The sequence below is a fragment of the Aulostomus chinensis genome, chromosome 23 (assembly GCF_037954235.1).
Source record: "Aulostomus chinensis isolate RoL2024-O1b breed Wild chromosome 23, RoL_Achi_v1.0, whole genome shotgun sequence".
NCBI lineage: Eukaryota > Metazoa > Chordata > Actinopteri > Syngnathiformes > Aulostomidae > Aulostomus > Aulostomus chinensis.
The window spans coordinates 12,635,203-12,657,733 of NC_141342.1; the positions used below are offsets into that span (position 1 = coordinate 12,635,203).

Below are 22,531 nucleotides of genomic sequence, written 5' to 3' on the forward strand. Positions count from 1 at the left end.
CACATATCAACATCATATCCAGTCATAACTGATACCCATCAGTCATAAATAACAACAGAAATTGAAAGATGATTTGAATGCACATTTCCCTTTTCACAGCACATATTGTGTCCTATAAAAGTTCCACTTCATGAGGTATCTTTGTACAATATATCATCACAATTTTGCCAATCAAGATAAAGTGAGATGTCCACTCCCGCACAGTAGGTGGCGCCGTGAACCTTTGTCTCTTTTACGGACAAAGAAGAAGGCTCCTCTTAAAAAAGATAAAAAAACAAAACAAAGCAAAAAAACGTTTTATTTTTTGAAGAAAAACTTTATTAAGGTTCAGAATAAATCAGGAAAGAATTAACAAAAATAAGCTACAGAATGATTATAAAAGTTCGGTTGACGAGAATGTTTGTTTATTTTCTGCTTCCGGTAGTTTGTTTAACGTGACGTTTCTGTTTTCTTCCCACGTGATTGGCTGCTCTCACAGAAGGGACCCGCCTAGCTGGCGAACAGGAAATGGTGTTCAGACCAATTTAAACGTGCTTTAAATTTTCATGCAACGTTTGGACCATTAGAGTGAAAGTAACGTTACCCGCCACATTTAGTACATCAGTAAAGTTTATCAAGTGAAACTAAACCAAGTCCGCTGCGTAAGCTAGCTAGTTAGCTGGCTAAACTTGGGTGTACTTAGGCAGGATTTGTATTTATGACACGAGTGAAGCTGAAATGGAGACTGAAATTTCAGGTATGTACAATTTTATTGTCTCCCATAGTCCAAAGACATCAAGAGGGGACGAGGCAGATAAATACTCTAAATTGACTGTAGGTGTGACTGTGAGTGTGAATAAGGTAGAAAATGGATGTATGAGGGATAATGACTGACCCCTAAATGCTTGCGTTCTCTTGTTGACTATTTTGTGTGACTACAGCATGGAACAAAGAAAAACTTCTGACGCTTCTGGCTGCAATGAAGACCAACATCTGCGATCAGGACATGATGAAAGTGTACTACCGTGGAATGAATAAACTCGACTGGGCCAGGGTGGCCTTCCCTCCTTACTCCCCTGAAGCCTGTCAAGAAATGTGGCGACGTATTTTGCAGAATGTAAGTTAGTTTCGATCAAACCTCACAGTTTTCCTCCCTCAATTACTAGATAGTATTTGGCATCATAACAAAATAGTCTGTGAGTATTTCATTTGTTTTCTCAAATAAATAATTATTTCATCAAGTAAACTGGAGAAAAAGGAGTATTTGTTTCCCCTAAGTTCTAAAGTAAGGGGATTTACTCCCAGTGACCGAAATACCAGCGTGTGCTTGTTCTTCCTATGGAATAATTTTGTCTTGATTTATTAATTTCAACATCATCTTGTAGCTGAGATTTCATTTTGTGGGTCAATATGTCACTCTTAGTCGATATGACGCTGCTGCTTGGATGGCAGTTTAGTTTGTCCTGTTTTGGAAGTTAACTTGAAGTTTATTCCTTTATGTTGAAGACATGAAACAAATGGCAATGATAATTTACTCAAAAAGTATTTTGATCCTTTTGGGTGCTCACAAATAAGTTAATTTGAGTTCACAACTTTTTTTTTATTGTCACCTCCCGCGTCACTTCTTTGTGAATCTAGAATGCAGTAAGATCCAGCCATGTATATTTAACTTTGGCTAACGTCAACTGACCGCTAACAGCAGCTACAGAAACTATTGTAGCCCGAAATCCTCTGTTTAGAAACTCTTGAACACATCGTCAGGTAGCGTCCTTTATGCTCGGTGGTCCACCAGCTCTGCCCTCCTTGCTCTTTCTCAGATCAACAGGACTCGAACCCTCACAGAACTCATTGTTGAAGCTGAAGGGAAAGTCATTCAGCTGTGTCAGGACCAAACGGTAAGAACATTTACGGGGATAAACTGAAAAGGCTGTACTTGAAACACTGTGTACATTTTGTGAGTGTCTTGCTGTTGCAAAGCTCTGTTCAGGGTATTGCTGTGTGGATTGTGTCTGGTGAGAATTTGTCTTTTCCACATGCGAGCAGGGAGAAATACCTACGCAGTATACGTGGCTTCATATATCTAGATATATTCTTGTCTGCAGGTCCTTTCGGGTTCTCCAAAGACACGCCCAACTCTACAAGGTGCCTTTTTTGAAGCGAATCTTGCCGAGTTCCAAAAGAAGCACCCGGGGATGAAGAAGCATGACCTGGAGAAGTTAATAATTGCAAAGTTTAAGTCGCTTCCACCTGAGGAGAAGGTACCGTCGCTCCGCAGCAGGCTCCCGCTCTTACATGTTTCCTCAGAGTTTGAATGCTGAATTTCAGGGATTTTGTTTTTTTTCTCCATGAATCACAGGAGAAATATAAAGAGAAACACAAGCTCGCTTTAAAAGAATACAAGAGAAAGACGTCGATACTCAGGTAGTAAAGCACCTACTATCCAACTCTGTCAGCGTGTTTGACTTGGCTACTGTGAAAATATGTTGCGCTGCTTCTTGCGGTACAGGGAACAGTGTGGTGACGATGCCTGTGGTGAGCTAAAGAAACCGAAGAGGAAGAAAGATTCTCCGTTCGAAGTAAGAGACTGTTCCACGTAGATCCCACACACTGAAGATGAGCTCATTAGAAAGGCGAACAATCGGAAATAAAAACTGAACCATAGTACTTGATTTAAGTGTTTCTCCTCCGATCTGCCCTCAAACTGACACTGATTTGTCAGGCCCCGCCCTCCTGAGATTTGCAGCCAATCAAAATGATGTGTGAGTTACATCTTAGCTGTAGTTTATTCTTTACCTCCAGATATCTGGAGATGAAGAATAAACTACAATTGATGGACAGTTGTTTGTCAGAGACATCAACATCTGATCATTTGTTACTATTAATTATTATTAATTACTAATAGATTAGATAACACAGCTTGTTGAGTTATAACCTTAATTATCATCCAATTGATGTTTCTCTGGTCAAAGGAAAGCAGTGAGGAATCTGAGAAGGACAGTTTGCCTCCGAAACCTCCTGGGTACGAGACACACACACACACACACACACACACACACGCACGCACGCACGCACACGGCACGTATGTTTCAATCTTTCTTATTTCTTTTGGTTGCAATCTGAAACTTAACCACTAGATGTCACTCACTGATCGTTCACTATAGTACCTGCATTTCTATGGAAACAGCACCATCATGACTGAAGTTGAGAGAATGTCCTCAAGTCTGTTGTGCAGTATGACACAGCTACAATACCATCAGTTAAAAAAGAAATAAAAAATGTTATTATTTAAAAAAATATTGCTGAAAGTATGGAATCAATGTATTAGGTTCTCCAAGTGCACACGATAGTTTTCTGGATTGGAAAAAATTACATTTTTAACAACAAACAGGTTTTTCAAATCCTGCAGTGAAGCTGAATCGTTCACAGGTTTACATGAGAGGTAGTTTATGCAATTTTTTTGACTATTTTAGATGCAGCCGTGAAAATGTTATCATTTTTAACTTTGATTTTCACTGACAGAAGTGTATATCACGCCTGAGTCGTTCAAAGACTGTCAGAAAGTTGAAAATCGGACGATAAATTGTTTTTAAATTTTGTTAGCAGTGATAAATTGGGTCATTTAGTGTTTTTTTTCGGGTTTAAGGGGTTTATTGATTTAATGCTGCAGGGATATGTTATCCAAGTTAAAGATTCCTTGACTGTTAGATTTTAACACAGCACTTTATGTTAAGACAATATGAAAGCGACTCTGTCTGCGGCCTAAAATGTTTTTTCTTTGTGTTTGGAGTTTAGAACTGGATATCACCTATTCTGCAGAGAGCAGAAGGTGACAGGTGGCGGCCGCATGCGCTCATGGGGCACAAGATGGCGGGGGCTGACCGAGACACAGAGAAATGGATACAAAATGCGCTGTCAAGAGGTAGAGGCTTAACGATAGATACTCACGCACACGTCGGCACGTGAGGAAAGCTTCAAAAACCTCAGCAGCAGCTTCAAATCATCCTGAGTCAAACATTTCAACCTCATGTGTTTTCCAGTTGAAGATACAACACGCGAATGACGTCAGGAACTATCTGTTGGTGAGTCATTTACAAGCTTTTATTTTGGAGGCGAACGCCAGCAGAGACTAATGCCCTCGATGCTCCCCAGACTCTGAATAAGGACAAGAAGAAGCAGCTCGTCAATGAGAAACGGCTCCAAAGATTTAAGGTGAGGAGTACTTTGAGATTAGGATACTTGTACCACAATTCAAATAACCAACTATTTGTTCGGTTGCTACATTTCCCAAATTTGGAAATCGGAAAATAAGGAGCGCTTTTTTACAAAGAGGAAAAATCCGGGGTCATAGAGAGTTTGTGGACCATGAGATAGAACTTTTTCCCTGAAATGAAATTTATTTGAGGCCACGAAATAACACTTTTTGATTTACTGCCATTGCTGTACTGTCCGTATATCTCTTTTTCACCATGCCTCCTGTATGAGTGATATTAGTTTATTCAGATTATCCTTTAGATTCTTCAATTGTTTGTTTTTTTTTTGCTGGATTAATTTCCTCTTTTGTCACTTCTGTGCAGCCCTTAAGAGAGGAGGTCATACCGTTTCCCGGCGAGCCCATAGTGCCACCCCGGTAGGAGTTCAACAGCCCTGACACTACAATAGCAGAATAAATGTACTGCAAATCCAATTATCTCTCGTCCCACGGAACCTTCTTCTTCTTCTTCACAGATCGGGTAACAACCTTTACCTAAAAGAGCAGATGAAACTGAGGCCCAACTCCCAAAAAGTATCGGAGTACTTCAGGGAGACTTGTCAGATGTGGAGAAAGCTGACCAGTGGGCAGAAGGCCGTCTACGTAGAGAGAGTTAAAGAAATGAAGCATGAATACAAGCAAGAGCTGCAGAACTGGTTTGAGGTAGAAGGAAACCTCTCACTTAAATAGATGTGTGATTATTAATATTATTATTTTTTATATATATATATGGAACTGCAATGTACCTTTTTAAATACGTCCCCTTGTATGTTCTTAGACGCTAACGCGAGCGGAGCAGGAAAACTACCGGAGGTGTAAACCCACTGTAAGCACCTTTGAGTGTTCCCTCACTCGGTTGATTCTTGACACACGTTTCTGGAATGTTTTATTCCTGACGTCCTTCGCTTTAATGCGTTGTATTCCACCGATTACAGAGGCTGCATTTCCTCTCCGTTTCACAAAGGCACGATCCCGGCGACGACGACGACGACACAGAAATGTCCTCCAAACCATCAGTGAGTGCTGATCCAACTCATCTCTGAAACTTCCTTATCAGTCACAAATGACTTTTTTTAAACTAACTTTATGCTAATGAACTAAAGTGACTGCGGAGTAAAAACATAGTGCGGCATGAAACAAACAAACAGACTGCAAAGCTTCGTTTGATTCCAATTTTTTTGTCACACAGGATTCTGAGGATGAGGAGATGGAGTACAGCAGCAGCGAAGAAGAAGTCGTGCCTTTTTCTGACTCTGACGAGGTTGTAAAACCCACCAAATACTATAACATGATATTTTAAACAATATTTAGCAACTGTCTGTTGAAAGGTTATAAAACCCATGTGCTGATCCACAGGAGGAGGACGAAGAAGACACGGGTGGCATCATGTTCGATATTTATTAGTATGTGGTATGATGGAGAGCCGCAGCTGAAGCGTTGCGTTTTTGGAGTGCAACGATGGATTCTGGATTTGACGCGATGGACTCATTATCATGGCAGCCATTTTGCAAAGACCGGGTCACTTACAGAACAAAACAAGCAACTCAAGAGAAAAAAAGCTTCCTGTGTTGTAATTTGGGAATATGAAGTCCTGTCCAGTCAATGTGAAAGGGCAAAACTGGTTTGAAATTTTAAAGAGTCCCCCCCCCCCCCCATCACTTCTTGGTGACTCCAGAATTCAGAAAACACAAGGCTTTTTTTTTTTTAGCTTGAAGCTAATGGAGATCAACTGCAAACAGCAGGAAATGAATGCTGAATTTCTAGGATTTTGTTTTTTCTCAATGAATCACAGGCGAAATATAAAGAGATACACAGGCTGGCTTTGACAGTGAGTTGAAAGGCTAATTACACAATTTCATGTGAAGTATCGCTTTAAGTTTATGATGAATATTAAGGACTGAATGAGCATCATCAAAGTTCGTGCAGGACCCTGTGAGTCAATGTGTTTCTTGAGGTCCCGTCATGAGAGCGAGGTCCATGTGCAGTTGTGTTGGGACACCATCATTTCACATGACACACTAATATTATGCCAAAAACCCACTCAGATCAACTGAAGTTCTTTATTGGTCCAAAACAAGACCACTGCATACAAGGGTGAAAACAATAAGTGACCGCAAGTGGGGGGCGGAGCCTATCCCAGCGCTTTTCAGGAGAGAGGCGGGGTTTTCCCTGGATGTGTCACAAGCACGTCACATAGAGACAGACAACCATTCACACTCACAGTCACACCTACAGTCAATTTAGAGTATCAATCAGCCTCGTCCCCTCTTGATGTCTTTGGACTGTGGGAGGAAGCTGGAGTACCAGAGAGAACCCACACAGGAACAGGGAGAACATGGAGACTCCACACAGAAAGATCCTGTGATGGAGCCGGGACTCGGAGCGGAATTGTATTGTTGTGAGGCGACAGTGCTGACCACTGCACCACTTTTCCGCCAAGAAGTGCCCCCCACCCCCATTTTATTTATTTATTTATTTAAATTATAGAATTATAGGGAAAGGCAGCAAGAAAAAAATCGTTTCAGTCCTGCTCCGTGTTTCTTTTGAGTTGTAATGACCACATATGACACATGATAAACAGTATTTTGTGGGAAAACTGCGGATCTGTGTGACGTTCATGTAAAGAGGCGAAACTGCAGAAAAAGTGATTTTTGATAGGTCTGTTTTTAGTTACAAAAATTCAGTTTTATTTTTTGTTATTGTTTGCAAGCATTGTTGATGTTTCCGAAAAGCAGAATTTTACACATAAACAACTGATACAATGGTATAATTCATTTTCGATGGATCATTGAATTGTATGATAAACGTGAAATAACTGCGCACGCAGTCGTTAGAAATAAGATTGTTTTTTTATCTTTAAAACCATGCCAAAGAAGGAAAACTGGTCAACGTGACCCTTAAAAACACGGTGTAACGCAGTCTTCAGATGATGGACGTCAACTCGAGGGAGAAAAACCCAGCGGTCACTCGGTGGAAACTCGTGTAGCGATCGATTGCTACTGTCTGATCTCGGATGTAAAGATGGATGCCTGCCGAAATAGGTAAATAAACACAATTAGAAATCTGCGTGAGTGGGATTCCAATATTTTTCTTTTTTTTTTTGTTTTACGTACGTGCTTCACGATAGAACCCAAACGGGTTTTTTAAATTATTCGTCTGTACTAGGAGTTGAGAAGCGAACAGCCGCAATGCAGCAGCCGTGTTGGCTCCGCGGACAAACCTCGCTGTAGTCGGATGTATCTATCTCCAGGAGTAGTAATTCAGTCAAACGTGTTACATTAACTCTGAATTGCTCAGGCTAGTCTGTTATATTGTATATATTTAGCTCCTGTTGTCATTCTTAGCGGGTTTTGTGACGTCTACCGCTCTGTACATATTCAGTTCCTCCAGCCTATTCATAGCCTCACTCTTTGTTGTGTTCTGTGGCTAAGCTACTTTCATTTAACAGTAAGTTGATGCTCGGCGTCAGTTGGTGTCTGAAAGTTAAGCTAACGTGTGAATGCTAACACTGATGCTGTGTGTTATTCGCAGGTTATAGACGAGGGAAGTGAAACGTCGTTCAACGTGCAGTTTTAAGTTGCTACGACACGTTCCAGGTGCGGGCGGCTTTACATTGACTGGCTCAACATGATGATGGTGTGTGTGTGTGTGTGTGTGGGGGGGGGGGGGGGTGTTGTTGTTGTTGTTGTTGTTGTTGTTGCTGTTGTTGCTGTTGTTGCTGCTGCTGCTATAACCGTGTCTCCTCTCTGCTGCAGCCCTGTTTGGCCAATGCTTGCTGCGCTACAGCATGACCACAGCAGTGTCGGCTCATCAGGTAGATCTGGCAAATGAAAATGGAGGAGGTTTCAATGTCCAGCCTGGACAACAGCAAGCTGGAGGTACACCAGTGCACAGCGGCAGTCTCATAATGTTTCAGACTGTAGAGGAAATGAACATTGCGGAGGTGGTAACACCAGTCTAGTGAATGAGTGAATGAAAAACCCCCCAGTGAGTCTCTTGGCTTGTCTGTGTGTTTTCCTCTCCCCCCACCTCCTCTCCCTGCCAGGGCCTAGCTCAGGACATCCTGTCTGACCTGGTGGAGGATGCATGCCTGGGTCTTTGCTTCGAGGTCCATAGGGCTGTCAAGCAGGGCTATTTCTTCCTGGATGACACGGACCAAGAAAGTATGAGGGACTTTGGTGAGGAAATCTGTTTGCTGGCAATATTTGGTTATTATTTCTTAAACCAGAAACACCCACATTACTTTATGACAGTAAAAATTGTACAACTGTTTCTTGTCAATGGCCACTGGCTGTGACGTAGTCTCATATACATAGTTTAGGCACCTAGTAAGGATGCTGCCTGGGCGCTTCCCTTGGGAGGTGGTCCAGGAACATCCAGCAGTGGCAGACTGAGCCATGCTGGCCCGGGAACTACTCAGGATCATCCGGTCAGAGCTGGTCAATGTGGCCAGGGAAAGGGAGGTTTCAGGTTTCGTGCTGGAACTGCTACCTCTATGATCGTCTTGCGTAACCAGTCATCCTCCACACAGGAGAGACTCAGGCTGAACTCATTACAATTCTGCTGTCGTAGAAATTAAAAACCCCTTTGCCATGTTTGTATCTCTGGAAGTCTAAATAATCATCAAAGGCTGTGCTGAATCCAAGATGTAGCGATGGTGCCCTTGTTTGACATCTTATCAACTAATCACCAAAAGAACTGAGCAGTCGTGTTTTTTTATGCCAAATCTTCTGCAACACATTTTAGTGTGCAAGTTACTACCAGCTCGCTAGCTCAGAGTTTGTTGTCGTTTCACACCCTGAGGGTTGACTTTGGAAACAGCATCGCTAGCACTAGCTTGAGATATTATAATCAGTAAATACAACAATTGTGCATTTTTAAAGTGCGCTTGCGTCTCAAAACGGCCGTCGCTAACAAGAAGCTCAGCAGAACTGCAGAGGTTTTTGCAGCTTTTAAACATCCCGTCATGAACAGGAAGCGGGAAACTAGTTGTGTCCATTTGTATGATGTTAGCTGTGAACTTCTAATGGTTTCATCTCATCTTAAAAAAATCATAAAAGCGGTGTTCATTTGTGAAGATTGTCCTGTGAAACAAAGCATGCGGGTTTCAATAAAAAAATTGTTTGCTATAGATCTTATTTTGGGCAATAATCCATTTTCCAATGTAAAAAAAAAAAAAAATCCCTCTGGCTTTTGACTGAGGGACACCACAGAGATGCTAACTTATGAGTTGGCCTACTAAAACACGTCATTCCTCTGATATTCTACTCATGAAATGTTGTTCCTGTAAACCCCACCAGCTAGATGACAACTCATCTAAAATCTAAACTCAAATGAAACCTCCCGTAGGGTTCTCCTTTACGAGGTTCACGACCGTTCCTTTTACTAAATCACGAGAAAAGAAAAATGCTCACTGACTACTGTTTGACAACTCGTGTTCAATTTGCAGAAATCGTGGACCAGCCAGGATTGGATGTGTTTGGCCAGGTGTACAACCAGTGGAAGAACAAAGAGTGTGTATGTCCCAACTGCAGCCGAAGCATTGCTGCCTCCCGTTTTGCACCGCACCTGGAGAAATGTCTGGGGATGGGACGCAACAGCAGCCGCATAGCCAATCGCAGGTATAACGGCAAGGCAGCTGAGTAACTCCTAGAGAGACGTGAGCTTTGGTCATAAAGTTTACATCTAGATGACATTAGTCATCTATTTTATACACAAAATAGATGATTTTATGAAGAGTCTTTGGACTATGGAGTTGATACAATTCTGTATCCTGCTAGAAAATTCAAATCGGCGAATGCTTCCTAGCGCAGTCACAGTGCATATACGTTGACGGGTAGAATAAATACTCGTCGCTAAACACCTATTAACACATTGAATTATTACACGTCCTTTCAGCTCTTTTATATTCAAACGTTGCGTTGAATGTCAGACTCGGTGAGAAATGCTGAGTCATTGTCACGCCTCCTTCACAGAATAGTCACTGGTAACAACACCAACAACAAGTCCGAGAGCGACCAAGAGGACAACGACGACGTAAACGATAATGACTGGTCTTATGGAGCAGAAAAGAAAGGTGACGCTTGTTTTAAACGTAAATGTCTAAAATCTCTAATGTAAGACATTCTCTATCTCTTCCCAAATCTTAACATGAAATGTCCTTCTTTACAGCCAAGAAAAGGAAATCTGATAAGGTACTTTTTTTTTTTTTTTGCCATCATATTTTCATACCTGTGTTTTAACGCTGTGACATACTTGGCCTTGTCTGACTTTTCCTCTGGTTTTCATATGTTTTTCAATCCACGCTCTTTTACTTTATCTACATCTTCAAGAAATGTATAAGAACAGATATTGGCAATGATTGTTATCCATCCGAACAATGTTTTCTCTTTCCACCTCAGAATCCAAACTCACCAAGAAGATCCAAATCATTCAAGCATAAGAGCAGTAAGTTGAATTTAATCCTTTACGTATGCGAACCATCACTGATGAGCTAAAACATTTATTCGCCACAACATTTCAACATTGCTTACAAAATCGCAAATGATATATTATCTCGTCACCATGCGTCATGTAAACGTAATGCATCCTTTTTTTTTGCTTGCTTGCTTTCCGAACAAATGCATGTGCTTGAGTTGGCCAGAGGTGGCGCCAAAGTCCGCATAACCAGAAAGTTCATAGCAGCTGATTTAAGAAACCCCCGTTAGAATCTTAGTACAATACAAAGCAGTATAAAGAAGAATATTTTCATGTTACTCGTGTCATTTTCATGTTAATGAACTTCAATCGAAAACCTCAAATTGTTACTGTCCTAAATTCTCCGCCACTGAATTTTGTGGTTTAAGAAACTCTTCCTATTCATGTCTTAAAATAGACAACTTCAGCTTAACAAGTTAGCAGAATGAACTGTTTTTGATTTTTTTTTGTCAATAAGTCCTGTAAAAAAATCAATTACTTTATGTAAATTACCTGGAATCATCTGATGAAGCTGAATCTGCATACAAAAGAATCTGTAGAGACATTAAACCTCACACATGGTAAGCAAGTGAGGTCATATTCCTAAGCCATTGTGCCAAATAGTTTCTCACATCAAAACATTTTGTGTGAAATTTTATAATTGTTTTTTTTTTTCGCAATGGCCACTTCAGGGCTCCGTACATGAATGTGGGACAGCATTTACTCTAAGAAGAAGTCACGATTTGACAGTTCATTTAAGAATTAAATATATACTGCAGCATTTTTTTTGTTGTTACCAATAAATTCTGAGTATTTTGTTCCGACACTGATATGAACAATGACAAAACGAGACCTTTTTTGTGTCACTGCTTTTAATAACACGCCACACTCCACCACAGGCATGATGGGCCCTCGACGTCGAATGGACAACCAGGAGAGCCCACGCATGCTGATGAAAGATGAGGCATTCCCTCAATAACACACAATACACACATTCTCCTACCGTCATGTGTGCACTTACACACAAAAACGCGCTCACACAAGAAGACCAATAACACTTCACCTTTTGTGTTGTGAAATCATCGGATATTGACGTTAAAGGTCTGCAGAAGCAGGCCGGACCTCCCACTTTATACTTGACAGATATGTTTTATCCACAAAAATCCTCATACCAACACTGGTTTCTTCTTTTTTTTTGTTTTGTTATTATTTTGGAAGTCAGTAACAATAATAATAATAATGATAATGAATATCTGCAGTTGCGATGTCACTGCACAGAAGCAGACTGGTGTAATTCCCTCTGGCCAAGAAGAGGCAGCTGTGTGATGGTGAGTGTGTGCACAGACAGTGTGTTGTTCAAGTACAGAAATGATCAGGCATTAAGTGTTCTTATATCTCTTCACCTTTTAATCTCATCTCATTTTTGAAAGGAAAAAAAAAAGTCAAAGGGTCACCTATCAGACAATCATTATGGATGGTTTGTCTTTTAATTTCACATGCGATGTCGAGCTCCTTCTCGGTCTGTTTGCGTATGTGGGCAACATCGAAACAGCTCGGTCACCTGTGGAAACTCATTTTAAATGATCAGTCAGTGAACCCCACACAGATTACTTTTTGTTTATTTTTTTATTTTTCCAGTGGATAGATTGGCTTGTTTTTTTGTTTTTTTCCTAGAATTCAAAAATGTCTTGATATCATGTGTTTACATTGTAAAGGGTTACATTTATCCTCAGTGTGATGTGATAGTGTAAATATTCCAATAGTTGAATTGCTGCTATCATGGCTCAGTTTGTTTCATCTGTCTAGCATAATAAATGATTTGTTACATGTCCTCTGGTCTGGTGTTTACTTGGACTCTGGATTTTGATGGATAAAATTCAACCAAAAAGAAAGAAAAAAGCCTGTTCTGGTGTTAATGAGTCCTTAGCATCTAACAACAGGGGATGCTGTTGACCCAATGATGAGAGCATGAGGATGTTCCAGTCGTGTCAACATAAATATAATAAATACTGTTTCACTTCATGGTGAAATGATGCAGAGCTTATCAGGAAACTGATAAATGGTAAACAAAATGTCTATAAAGTTGCTTCTTTTAAGTGTTCTACACGGAGTTCCTGCTATTGAGAACTGCCTGAGGAAACAAGTGATGCTGCCTTCACGTACTCATGCAAAAGTCCGACGTTTGGGACCTTAGATAAGACGGTTAAAAGGCTGGGCGAAATCTTAAAAATTGTACCATGAAGTTGAAACATGCTAATTATTAATATAATCATAGTTAAGGATCTCTCTTTCTCTCTCTTTGAGCCCCTCAAAAGCTAAAGTTCACATATTTTACTACTTTACAAATGAAAATATTGGAGCTATGAAAGTTTTTTTGATCACTTTACACAATATTTATGTAATTGAAAAAGAAAACTTTAAGAACATTCAGACTGTTCGTCGACAGTTCGTCTGTGGACTTGAATATGTTGTAAACTGTGTGAATAGTGAGTGTGTGTGTGTGTGTGGGGGGGGGGGGTAGTGGTGAGGGGGCAGTTACAAGCAGTGGTAGTTGCTCTGTTCGGTAATTGCATGTTCTTCTACCATTAGCTTGATGGACTCCCCGCTAGCCCCAACTAGCTAGGTCTTAGCTAGTGGTAGATGTTGAAGGTAGCGGGAGGAGATGACAAACAGCAGCCGCCGCCGCCGCCGCCGCTCGGTGATCAGAAAACAAGAAGCAGCTGTATCGTAAGGTGGAGGCAAATCCCGGAACTTGAAACGGTAGGAAACGAGCTAACATTAGCTGTAGCTCTTTGTTGACAGTGTGCTTGCTGTCAAAGTAAACCTACATTGAAGTTAAGACAAGTTAACGTTCAGCTAGTTACCCGCAGGACTTCGTGGCAGCGTTCATTGAACAGTTATCTTAGATAGACATTCGGAGCGAAATTTAGTTATTGAATTTTGAAACCACTTGTGGATCCGGAAGATGGCATCAAGAGGGGGCTTCGCTGGTCCTCCGATGAATCCTAATGTGAACCCTATGAATGTTGGGCTTGCTGCTGGCATGAGGATCCCCGGAATGCCGCAACCATCGGCGGGATACCCCCGCTCCATGAACAGCGCACCCCAGTATCCCCAGGTTAGTTTTCCGCTTAATTTGGGATTGTTAACGGAGCCCCTTGTGTTGTCTTAAATTAATTTTACTTTTAAACTCCGTTGCTACCAAAAATATATCGTCCAAGTTAGGCGTTTATACAAATTAGCGTCTCTGAAGTAAAGTTAAGTGCAACTTGTTAACGTTTTTGAAAAGAAAGTGTGCTCTACTTCCGCATTTCAAGACGGTAACAACTACATTTCTGCCCCTCGTACATTGAAATAAGAATTTATGATACGTGTTTCAGTAATTGTGTGCTTTTTTAATGTATTAATGTCTAACAAAGAGTTTAGCATGTTTGACAGAGAAAATCACGTGGCCACCCGCTGGCCTTCTGTCAGTTAGCCTGAAAGTAAAAGTAAGTTTATCATCAGGCCCATCTGTCAGAGCTGAGCCCCCCTGCTTTATCCTGGTTTTACCCCCAACTCCAGCTCCAGTGGCCTGAAGTATAAATTCACCATCGTAGCTGTTAGTTTCTTGCGGTAGACAGAGTTCGATAGAAATCAATAGTGACATGATTTTAGCCAGATACCTGCTGATGACAAAAATTAGAAAGTTGTTTTATTCTAATAAATAACTTCAATTTTACTATTGGTGATATGCTGAGTAGTTATTGCAGCCATTTTCAGGATTACACAACATTATCCGTACCTGGAAAAGTTCTGAAGAAATACATAAGTGCAGCAAATTATTGTTCCTCACAAACATCTGTATGTGCGATTATAATGAAGCTCAGTTGTGATGTCCTTTTAGTTGATACAGATTAACCTTTAATACATTATTATGTTGTTGCTTTTATTGACTGTACTCTCTGGTTATTATTTTATTTGCATATAGAAGTTTAGGATCATGAATATTTTCCCAAAGGTATGACAAAGTTAATGAAAATGCTGGATGTCTTTACAAACATTTGCTAGTTAATGTTGGTGGTGAATGTTGAGTTGTTGTTGTTTTTTTTCAGGGTGACTTTTAGCATTTATTATCATAGCTTCAATTTCCCTCCTTTTCTCTAGCGTCCGGGGATGCCACCTCACAGAGTAGGGGGCCCCATGGGGTCAATGGGGTGTCAGCTGCCTGGTCCCTCTTATGGTGGTGGAAACATGCCCATGCGGCCAAGCATGGGGCCTCCACCTATGGATCCCTCCAGGAAGCGGTTTCTTCATCACCATCAACAGCAACAACAAGAGCTGGGAGGCCTAAGACGAGGGTAAAGAGTTGGAGAAGTGAGAGTGTTTGTGAAAGAGAAGAAGAGCCGGGGGTGGGGTTAGACTAGAACCAGTGTTGAAGATTGATTGACCAAGACAGCCCAGGGCCAAATCAGGGAGTGGCACTACCACAGAGTTTAGAACATGGATCCTTTCTCAACCGTCATGTGAATATTCTTAAGAATGATTTATTCGTTTCTTGACTAATTTTTCAGTCTGTTTAATGATAGAAAATAGCAAAAATGAAACAATCTCAAGTCCAAAAAACTAACATATTCAATTTGAAATGACTTTTAACGGTTAAAAGCAGCAAATCCTCACATTTGAGAAGATAGAACTCGCCCCTCCCAGCAGTTATTTAACTGAGTAATTGTCTCCGTTGTGGTATATTAGTCTCTATGGTGTCACAGTGACTCACTGTCGCCTCTTTAGGGACAAAGTGGTATTGCAAGACAAGATGAACTAACTAAAATGATCCTTTTATAAATTAACCTTTTCATTTTTGATGCATAATCAATTCTCCTTTAAGTCTTCATGACTGAGAGCGATCAAATAAGATCGACCAAAACAAAGAACGTGTTTAAAATCCACGTTCGAGTCAAATGATTAGTTACTTACATTGGTACTTTCTCGCTTTTGTGTTCGGAAAAAAATAAGCATGAGTTTCCTCCAAAAGAAAGAAGTTGCTTGGTTAAAAATAAAAAAGTCACATTGTTTAACCGTCTGGTTTTCATTTTTCATTACACAACCCACGTTTGGACGTGCCAAACTGGATTTATTTTCTTCAGATGGTACTAAAACTATAGCACGAAGGATCAGATTTATGTTAGTTTTGTCCTTTAAAGAGGATAAGTGAACATGATGATAATATCCTTCTGGTATTTTTACTTAACTTAGAGCTCATATTCAACCACAGGCTGACCTCGGCTCTGAATTGAGGATACATATCTTGTGTTTTTAGTCCTTACAACAAAAAAAAAGTGGCTGATTTTAAAAACAAGTAAAATGTGTTCGTTTTGGATGTGTTTTCCTGCCTCGGTGTGTTTGTCAAGCTGCTGCGCTGTTAAAAGCACAACGGTAGATCACACGAGGATCGCCGTATCCCATGACTGGCCTTTGCTTTCAGAGGAGCAGATGCTAGCGTGTATTTTTGACTTCAAGCCGCTCAGTGACGCCACGCTCCTAAATGAGTTCAGGTCAGCCTTGATGTCAGACAGCCGTCACAATTTCATTTACAATTAACCTCATTTATAGTTTACAGAATGCTCAGTGTAGAGGAATTAGAGAGCAACAAGGCTAGAAGCAACATCCTGAATTCTTCTAAAAGTGCTTGAGAATTGAATAAATTCATAATGAGGGGGAATGGTATAATTAGATTGAGGAAACAAACCGGCCTCTATGAAGTCAGTAGCGATGCTAAGTAGGAGCCTGAGGTGCTCAGCCGCTGGCCAGATAAAAGTGGTGAAGATTTAACTATGAAGCACAAATAATGGATAATCCAATGGAGTCAATGAGGTCTCTCTCTGTTTTGTCAACCAGTCATTGGCAGCTTAGCCAAAGTGCCTCAGAAATCATCTAATACATTTTCTTCTTTGTTTTTTTTTGGCTGACTCTTAGGCCAAAAAGACGTAAGATGGCCGACAAGGTTCTCCCACAGCGGGTAAGGAGCGTGTTGGCCCCTGGATTCAGTTTTGATCGTATTTTGCTGTTATCCCAAAACATTAAAGCCGCTGTTGATTCTGTAGATCCGAGACCTGGTCCCGGAGTCCCAGGCCTACATGGACCTCTTGGCTTTTGAGAGGAAATTGGATCAGACCATCGCCCGGAAGCGCATGGAGATACAGGAGGCCATCAAGAAGCCCATCATGGTATTGTTTCTAGTCATTGCGTTACCTTATGAAGTCCATATTATCAATATATGCTTAGAACACCATTACTTCTAGATATCAAAACTATACAAACGATCAAGCGGCCGCAGTTTAAAGCGTTGTAACACTTCATCCATGCGCGCTACTCTAAATGTCTCCAGCTGTGTTATGGGCAGAGCTTGACTGAACAGTCCTCAAGATGATCCCATTGTTCATGTCACCCCCATGGTGCAACCGGCCCAGGCAGCCATCTTCTTGTGCTAGATATGGCTCTTCCCTTTGCTATGCCTCAGCGTACGTCCCGTCACGGTCAGGAAAGCTCGGAGAGAATCTCGCCGCGTTTGCCGTGACAGGAACGCGTCACGGAGGCCCTCCTTCTCGATGTGTTCTTGACTTCGAAATGTAATCGATTCTCTGTCCATAGCGCGCAGTTTGAGCCACAGTCAACACAGTTCACCTCAGAAACATCAGACACAAACATTAGGAGATGATGTAATAACGAGAAAAGACTGTTAAAGTGGCACGACATCATTAGAAATAGAGCATTACCCTCCTGTTACTCTCTCCGATGCAGGATCGCGACCGAAGACAAGTTACCTCTGATGTTTTACTGGTGAAGCATCTTCTCATCCAGTCACAGGAACGGATTTTCTCATTGTGTCATCATAATAGCGCGTCCTCAGTATTGCATTATTGTTATTAATTATTATTATTATGAATCCTGTTAGATCATCTTGGATCCAAGTTCAAAAACTCTCCCCGCTGAATGAATCTGACTTTATTTTGCTTTTTTTTTTCCTTTTCCCGCAGCAAAAGCGAAAGCTAAGGATCTACATATCAAACACGTACACCCCCAGCAAGCCCGAGGGCGAGGAGGCAGAGAAGGTGTCCTCTTGGGAATTGAGAGTGGAGGGAAAACTGCTGGAGGAAGTAAGGGATTTTCATTTTGAATCGTGTTGCGCCGCGATTGCACCACGTGTGGTCTTGACTCACAAAGTACTTCAGGTCCCGTTGTTGTGTTTCTTCACATTCACTCAGCTCTGTTTGGCTTGTGTTCTTGGCTCCGGTTGTGCAACCAGATGTGTGTTTACAGCTCTTCCCCACGATTCCTAACACTCTCACACACTAGCTCAAGCTCTCTTTTGAAGCAGGGAATTGAAACCACTGGCTGTTACATACCATGTGCTGACATGCCTCCCCTCCCTCCATCAATTCCAGCTCCACTCATTGTGTCATCTGGGGCCACATGAAGGAGGATGGATGGGTTTTCTCCCCCCCACCTTTTTTTATTTTTTCCCTCCTGCTCTGTATTGGTTCAGGCATGTGTAGGAGTTTAGCATGCAGGAACAGCAAAAAGAATGAGAGAGAGAGAGAGGAGTGAATGGGGTCATGTTGCACTAACACACTTTGACAGGACTGGGAAAGAGCAGGGGTGCAGCAGCTTTTTCTAGTTGTCTTCAGTTTTGTGTCTAACATCCCTAATGTGGTCAGAGCTGAACAATGCAGCTGCACAGAACAATAAAACCCAACTATCTGTCTCTTAACACTCTTTTCTAGCCTGGCAAGCAGAAGAGGAAGTTCTCATCTTTCTTTAAGAGCCTGGTGATCGAGCTCGATAAGGAACTCTATGGACCCGACAACCACTTAGTAGAGGTATGACATCATTTTAAAGGCATTTGATGCGAGCACCTCAGGACATTTTTAAGGCAGATGGAATTGATAGCATTGTGGGATTCGCTGTTGATTCCCTGGCAGCGTTCTGTTTTTCACTGGAAAAATGCTGCAGTCGGTTTTTAGAAGAAAAACTTCAAAGCTCGTTCGAGGACATACGGGGTCATTTGTTTGTGATCCCACCTCATTTAGGTCTGAAGTCCTTGTGGGGCTGATAAGGTGACACCATGTCATTTCACGTTAACTGTGAATATCAAGCAATGTAATTGACCCATCTCAAGCCCCGCCTTCTTTCCTCGATCCTCCCCCGGTCACAACTGCTGCTTGCTTCGGGCAAAAACATGACAAGCAACTTTTGTGATCTGTATAAAATGTGCTGGAGGTGATTTAATTTTAGGCCAACCCTTAAGTTCCTTCCACCAGAAGCCAGTGCTATCACATGATAAGCCTCCCAAATCGACCCCGCTTGCATGATAAAAACACTGAAAATGCTACATTATCAAAGCTAATTCTAGACTGCGGGGGAACCACACGGCGGAGGCACGACATCAGCTTGGTGACGATGTTAAACGTTTGCATCAACCTCTGGAGTTTTGTGTAACCGCTTGTTAGCAATTGTCGATTTTAACACACGTAAAAACATCTGGACTGCTGTATTGACTGACATAAAACTTTAAAGTATCTTACCACACCTGTGTGGACCCTAGATATTATCTCAGATATTTACCCGAAATGCCCGTTTAACGAACCGCACGTTTGACAATGCTTCCTGATTGCTGAGGTTTACGACTTCCTACAAAAAAAAACTTTTTTTTTTTCCTTTGATATTTTTTCCATCAGTGGCACAGAATGCCCACCACTCAGGAAACCGATGGCTTCCAGGTCAAAAGGCCCGGCGATGTCAATGTCAAGTGCACCCTACTGCTCATGCTCGACCATCAGGTACGTGTTACGCCACCCTGTTCTCAGTTAGCACGTTGAAAGACGAAGACTCAACTTCCACTGCTGTTGAAACAGCCGCCACAGTACAAACTGGACCCGCGCTTGGCCCGTCTGCTGGGTGTGCACACACAGACCCGGGCCAGCATCATGCAAGCTCTGTGGCTCTACATCAAGAACAACAAGCTGCAGGACAGCCATGAGAAGGAATATATCAACTGCAATCGCTACTTCAGACAGGTAACGCCATGGTGGTACGCTAGCAGGACTCAGTTATTTTGTGCATGTCGAATGTTCATTGATTTTTATTTTTTTTTTGCAAAGAATGCACAAGTAGCAGCATAGAGGACTCAAAATAGAGAGCTGACGATGAATTCTAATAGTTCTCATGTTTCATTGGTCAAAGCTACAGCCATTTCTTATCCAGCATGTTCTGCCTTCTATATAAATATTGAACAGATCTTCGGCTGTCATCGCATGAGGTTCTCCGAGATTCCCATGAAGCTGGCGGGGCTGCTTCAGCATCCTGATCCCATCATCATAAACCACATCATCAGGTAGGGGGTGTATGGGCTATTGTTGAAAAATAAATAAATGAATAAAGCAAAAGTATGATTTTTTATTTTTTTTTAAAGAATGTACACTTTTTTATTTGATGTCTTCTTTGAGCAGCGTCGACCCCACAGATCAGAAGAAGACGGCATGCTACGACATCGACGTGGAGGTGGATGACCCACTGAAGGTTCAAATGAACAGCTTCCTGTCCTCCACAACCAACCAGCAGGAAATTGCCGCGCTGGAAATGAAGGTAAATCTCGCCAATCAGTCAGCCTGGTAAAAAAATGTTGTAGCGGGTGTCACCGTAATGTTTGTACTGACTTCAGATCCATGAGACCATTGAGTACATCAACCAGCTGAAGACCGAGCGAGACTTCATGTTGAGCTTCAGCAATAATCCACAGGAGTTCATCCAGGACTGGCTCAAGTCCCAGTGCAGGGATCTGAAGGTAACTCACCAACTACGTGGCATCTTCTGTACAGTCATCATGGAGTCATCAGCACGAGTCCGACCTTTGTTTTTCGCCAGTTGATGACAGATGTGACGGGGAACCCCGAGGAGGAGAGGAGGACCGAGTTCTACCAGGCGCCTTGGTTGCCGGAGGCAGTGGGCCGATACATTTACTCCAAAGTAAGGAATACTACAGTAGAGTAAAACTGTTTTGTCCTTAATCAGGACCTTACCAGGAAATTCATCACGTAGAAAAAAAGTCAGCTGCCATCTGGGGCTGCCAGGATTATAAAAAGACATTTCTTTATGTACTCGGCGAAATCCAATGAAGCTAATTCCCCCCAAAATTTGGTTTGTTCCTTTAATCAACTTGTCTTTGTGTTTCAGGTGCAGCAGAGAAGGCAAGAGCTGGAGCAGGTGCTGGGTATCCGACTCACCTAAAGACCTTTACCAGGATTCCAGAGTTTTCCTCTTCAATTGTTAATGTCCTTGCAGTTGCACTTGGAATTAGCTTAGACAGCGAACGTTGCGGCTCAAATGTTTACAAAGCCATCACTGACGCAATACTAGCTTCTGAAATCAGTCAACAGACCTTTTGGGACCAAAGTGTTGATTTCCAAGGTCTTCATTTTTTTTTTGTCATTTTGAGCATGTTCAAATAATCTCAGTTTTATTTTTGCAATATTTTATTTTTTGGTAATGTTTCTTCATCTTTTTCTTCTTTTTTTTTTCTTTTTTAGCGGTACAGTATAGATGTTTTAAGCATTGGTGCTGTCTTGATGGTTTTCACCATCACTGTGCGTTAATCTTAAAGGTCTGTTTACTTCCAGATTTGAAAGCCATAACCTTCAGACAGGTGTGATACCTGGAGCCTGGTATCATCAGAACAAACACGTGGGAGCTCTTGCAGGGTTACACCAGAAAGATATATGTTTATGTAAAAAAAAAAAAAAAAACACATTCAGAAAATTGTAGATGAAATCTACAAAAAGCCAAGCAATTCTTAAAACGGCAGGAGATGCATCTTAAAGAGGAACACATCTTTACTGAGTTAAAACAGGATTTCCAGTAAAGCTGGCCTTCGGGAAATGAGTGAACTCTGTATTTGTACACGGACGTGGGTCCAGCTGGAATTCGGCTGGGTTTTTTTTGTTGTTGGTTTTTTTTTTGTTTAGATATATATTTCTTGAATGTTTACATGTTGTTTTCATTTGTTTTTTTGGGGGTGTTTTCCAGTGTCAATGTCAAGAATGGGTCTGTGGTTGGATCTTTGGGTTGAAATATTTTTTTTATGGAAGAACTCACAAGATCTCCGTCTCAATAGGAATGCAACTGTCGTGTCAGCTAAACAATGTAACGCAATGTTTTGTACAATTTCTTAATGTCTTGTGTAAACTTTTCATTGAAATGGTATTTTGTTATGATGTGAGAGTTTCTTAAAACATTCCATGTTAGCAGATATCGCTGTGCCAAATTTGTTTTGTGAAGACGGCACTTTGAGTTTGAGAAATGTCGCCGCCTTGTTTTCTACAGCCACTTTGTTAAATATTTGCATGTTGTGTATCACCAATCAAACGCCTTTAACTTTTATGCATTTGGAGTATTTTTTACAATAAACATACTTACAAATGTTTGTCACGCTGTGGTATTAATAAGATGTACCCTGTTACAAAAAGTATTTGCTGTACTCCTGTTTTAAGTTTCTTCTGTGTCATGGCTGAACTAAATCTAATGACTTCTATCCACATTCTATTCAAGAAGGTGATGGAAAACTTTCAACGATATATCTTAATGTGTCCCTGAGATATGGACACTCTTATGAGTCAAAATTTTCTGCAGTTTCATTCTTGCTTCACTTAAAAGTGAAATTTTAATGAAGAACACCCATTATTCTCTTATAACTTGTATAATGGACGAAATAAAATTTCATGAAAGAGGCTGCAGTACACAATATATTGTCAAGTTTGGAGGAATCTTGTAGTAAAGAGAGCGTTTTAGAACTTTTTTCTGGAACTTCAATTT

General features: G+C 41.2%; 3 protein-coding genes across 6 annotated transcripts; all 3 read left to right on the forward strand.

Moving 5' to 3' along the window:
* Positions 1 to 492: 492 nt before the first annotated feature.
* On the forward strand, positions 493 to 6,049 carry LOC147239638 (upstream-binding factor 1-like protein 1). Of its 2 annotated transcripts, none has more exons than XR_015111597.1 (16): positions 493 to 736; positions 921 to 1,096; positions 1,797 to 1,874; positions 2,082 to 2,237; positions 2,336 to 2,400; positions 2,486 to 2,555; positions 2,949 to 2,998; positions 3,772 to 3,898; positions 4,017 to 4,058; positions 4,129 to 4,188; positions 4,554 to 4,606; positions 4,705 to 4,891; positions 5,007 to 5,054; positions 5,193 to 5,244; positions 5,418 to 5,489; positions 5,585 to 6,049. XR_015111597.1 is itself a non-coding variant. In XM_086195883.1 (16 exons), exons 1-16 carry the CDS (start codon positions 718 to 720, stop codon positions 5,630 to 5,632), a joined length of 1,332 nt encoding a protein of 443 aa, XP_086052009.1. In that variant the 5' UTR covers positions 493 to 717; the 3' UTR covers positions 5,633 to 6,049. The 2 variants fall into 2 exon arrangements, 1 of the variants encoding a protein (XP_086052009.1); XM_086195883.1 differs by having other exon boundaries at positions 5,164 to 5,244.
* Positions 6,050 to 6,207: 158 nt separating this feature from the next.
* Positions 6,208 to 12,515, forward strand: atxn7l3b (ataxin 7 like 3b). Of its 3 annotated transcripts, none has more exons than XM_086195886.1 (9): positions 6,208 to 7,269; positions 7,760 to 7,864; positions 7,984 to 8,106; positions 8,274 to 8,406; positions 9,678 to 9,849; positions 10,204 to 10,304; positions 10,400 to 10,422; positions 10,630 to 10,675; positions 11,584 to 12,515. In XM_086195886.1, the coding sequence occupies exons 3-9, from the start codon at positions 8,056 to 8,058 to the stop codon at positions 11,661 to 11,663; spliced, it is 606 nt and encodes a 201-aa protein (XP_086052012.1). In that variant the 5' UTR covers positions 6,208 to 7,269; positions 7,760 to 7,864; positions 7,984 to 8,055; the 3' UTR covers positions 11,664 to 12,515. The 3 variants fall into 3 exon arrangements, with proteins under 3 accessions (XP_086052012.1, XP_086052010.1, XP_086052011.1); XM_086195884.1 differs by having other exon boundaries at positions 7,760 to 7,824; XM_086195885.1 differs by lacking the exon at positions 6,208 to 7,269 and adding an exon at positions 7,392 to 7,675 and having other exon boundaries at positions 7,760 to 7,824.
* Positions 12,516 to 13,217: 702 nt separating this feature from the next.
* On the forward strand, positions 13,218 to 22,142 carry smarcd2 (SWI/SNF related BAF chromatin remodeling complex subunit D2). The gene is made up of 14 exons (XM_086195758.1): positions 13,218 to 13,444; positions 13,650 to 13,802; positions 14,831 to 15,024; positions 16,640 to 16,682; positions 16,768 to 16,890; positions 17,701 to 17,820; positions 18,448 to 18,543; positions 19,402 to 19,503; positions 19,579 to 19,740; positions 19,960 to 20,057; positions 20,173 to 20,308; positions 20,385 to 20,507; positions 20,588 to 20,689; positions 20,897 to 22,142. The coding sequence occupies exons 1-14, from the start codon at positions 13,325 to 13,327 to the stop codon at positions 20,948 to 20,950; spliced, it is 1,626 nt and encodes a 541-aa protein (XP_086051884.1). The 5' UTR covers positions 13,218 to 13,324; the 3' UTR covers positions 20,951 to 22,142.
* The last annotated feature ends 389 nt before the right edge of the window (positions 22,143 to 22,531 follow it).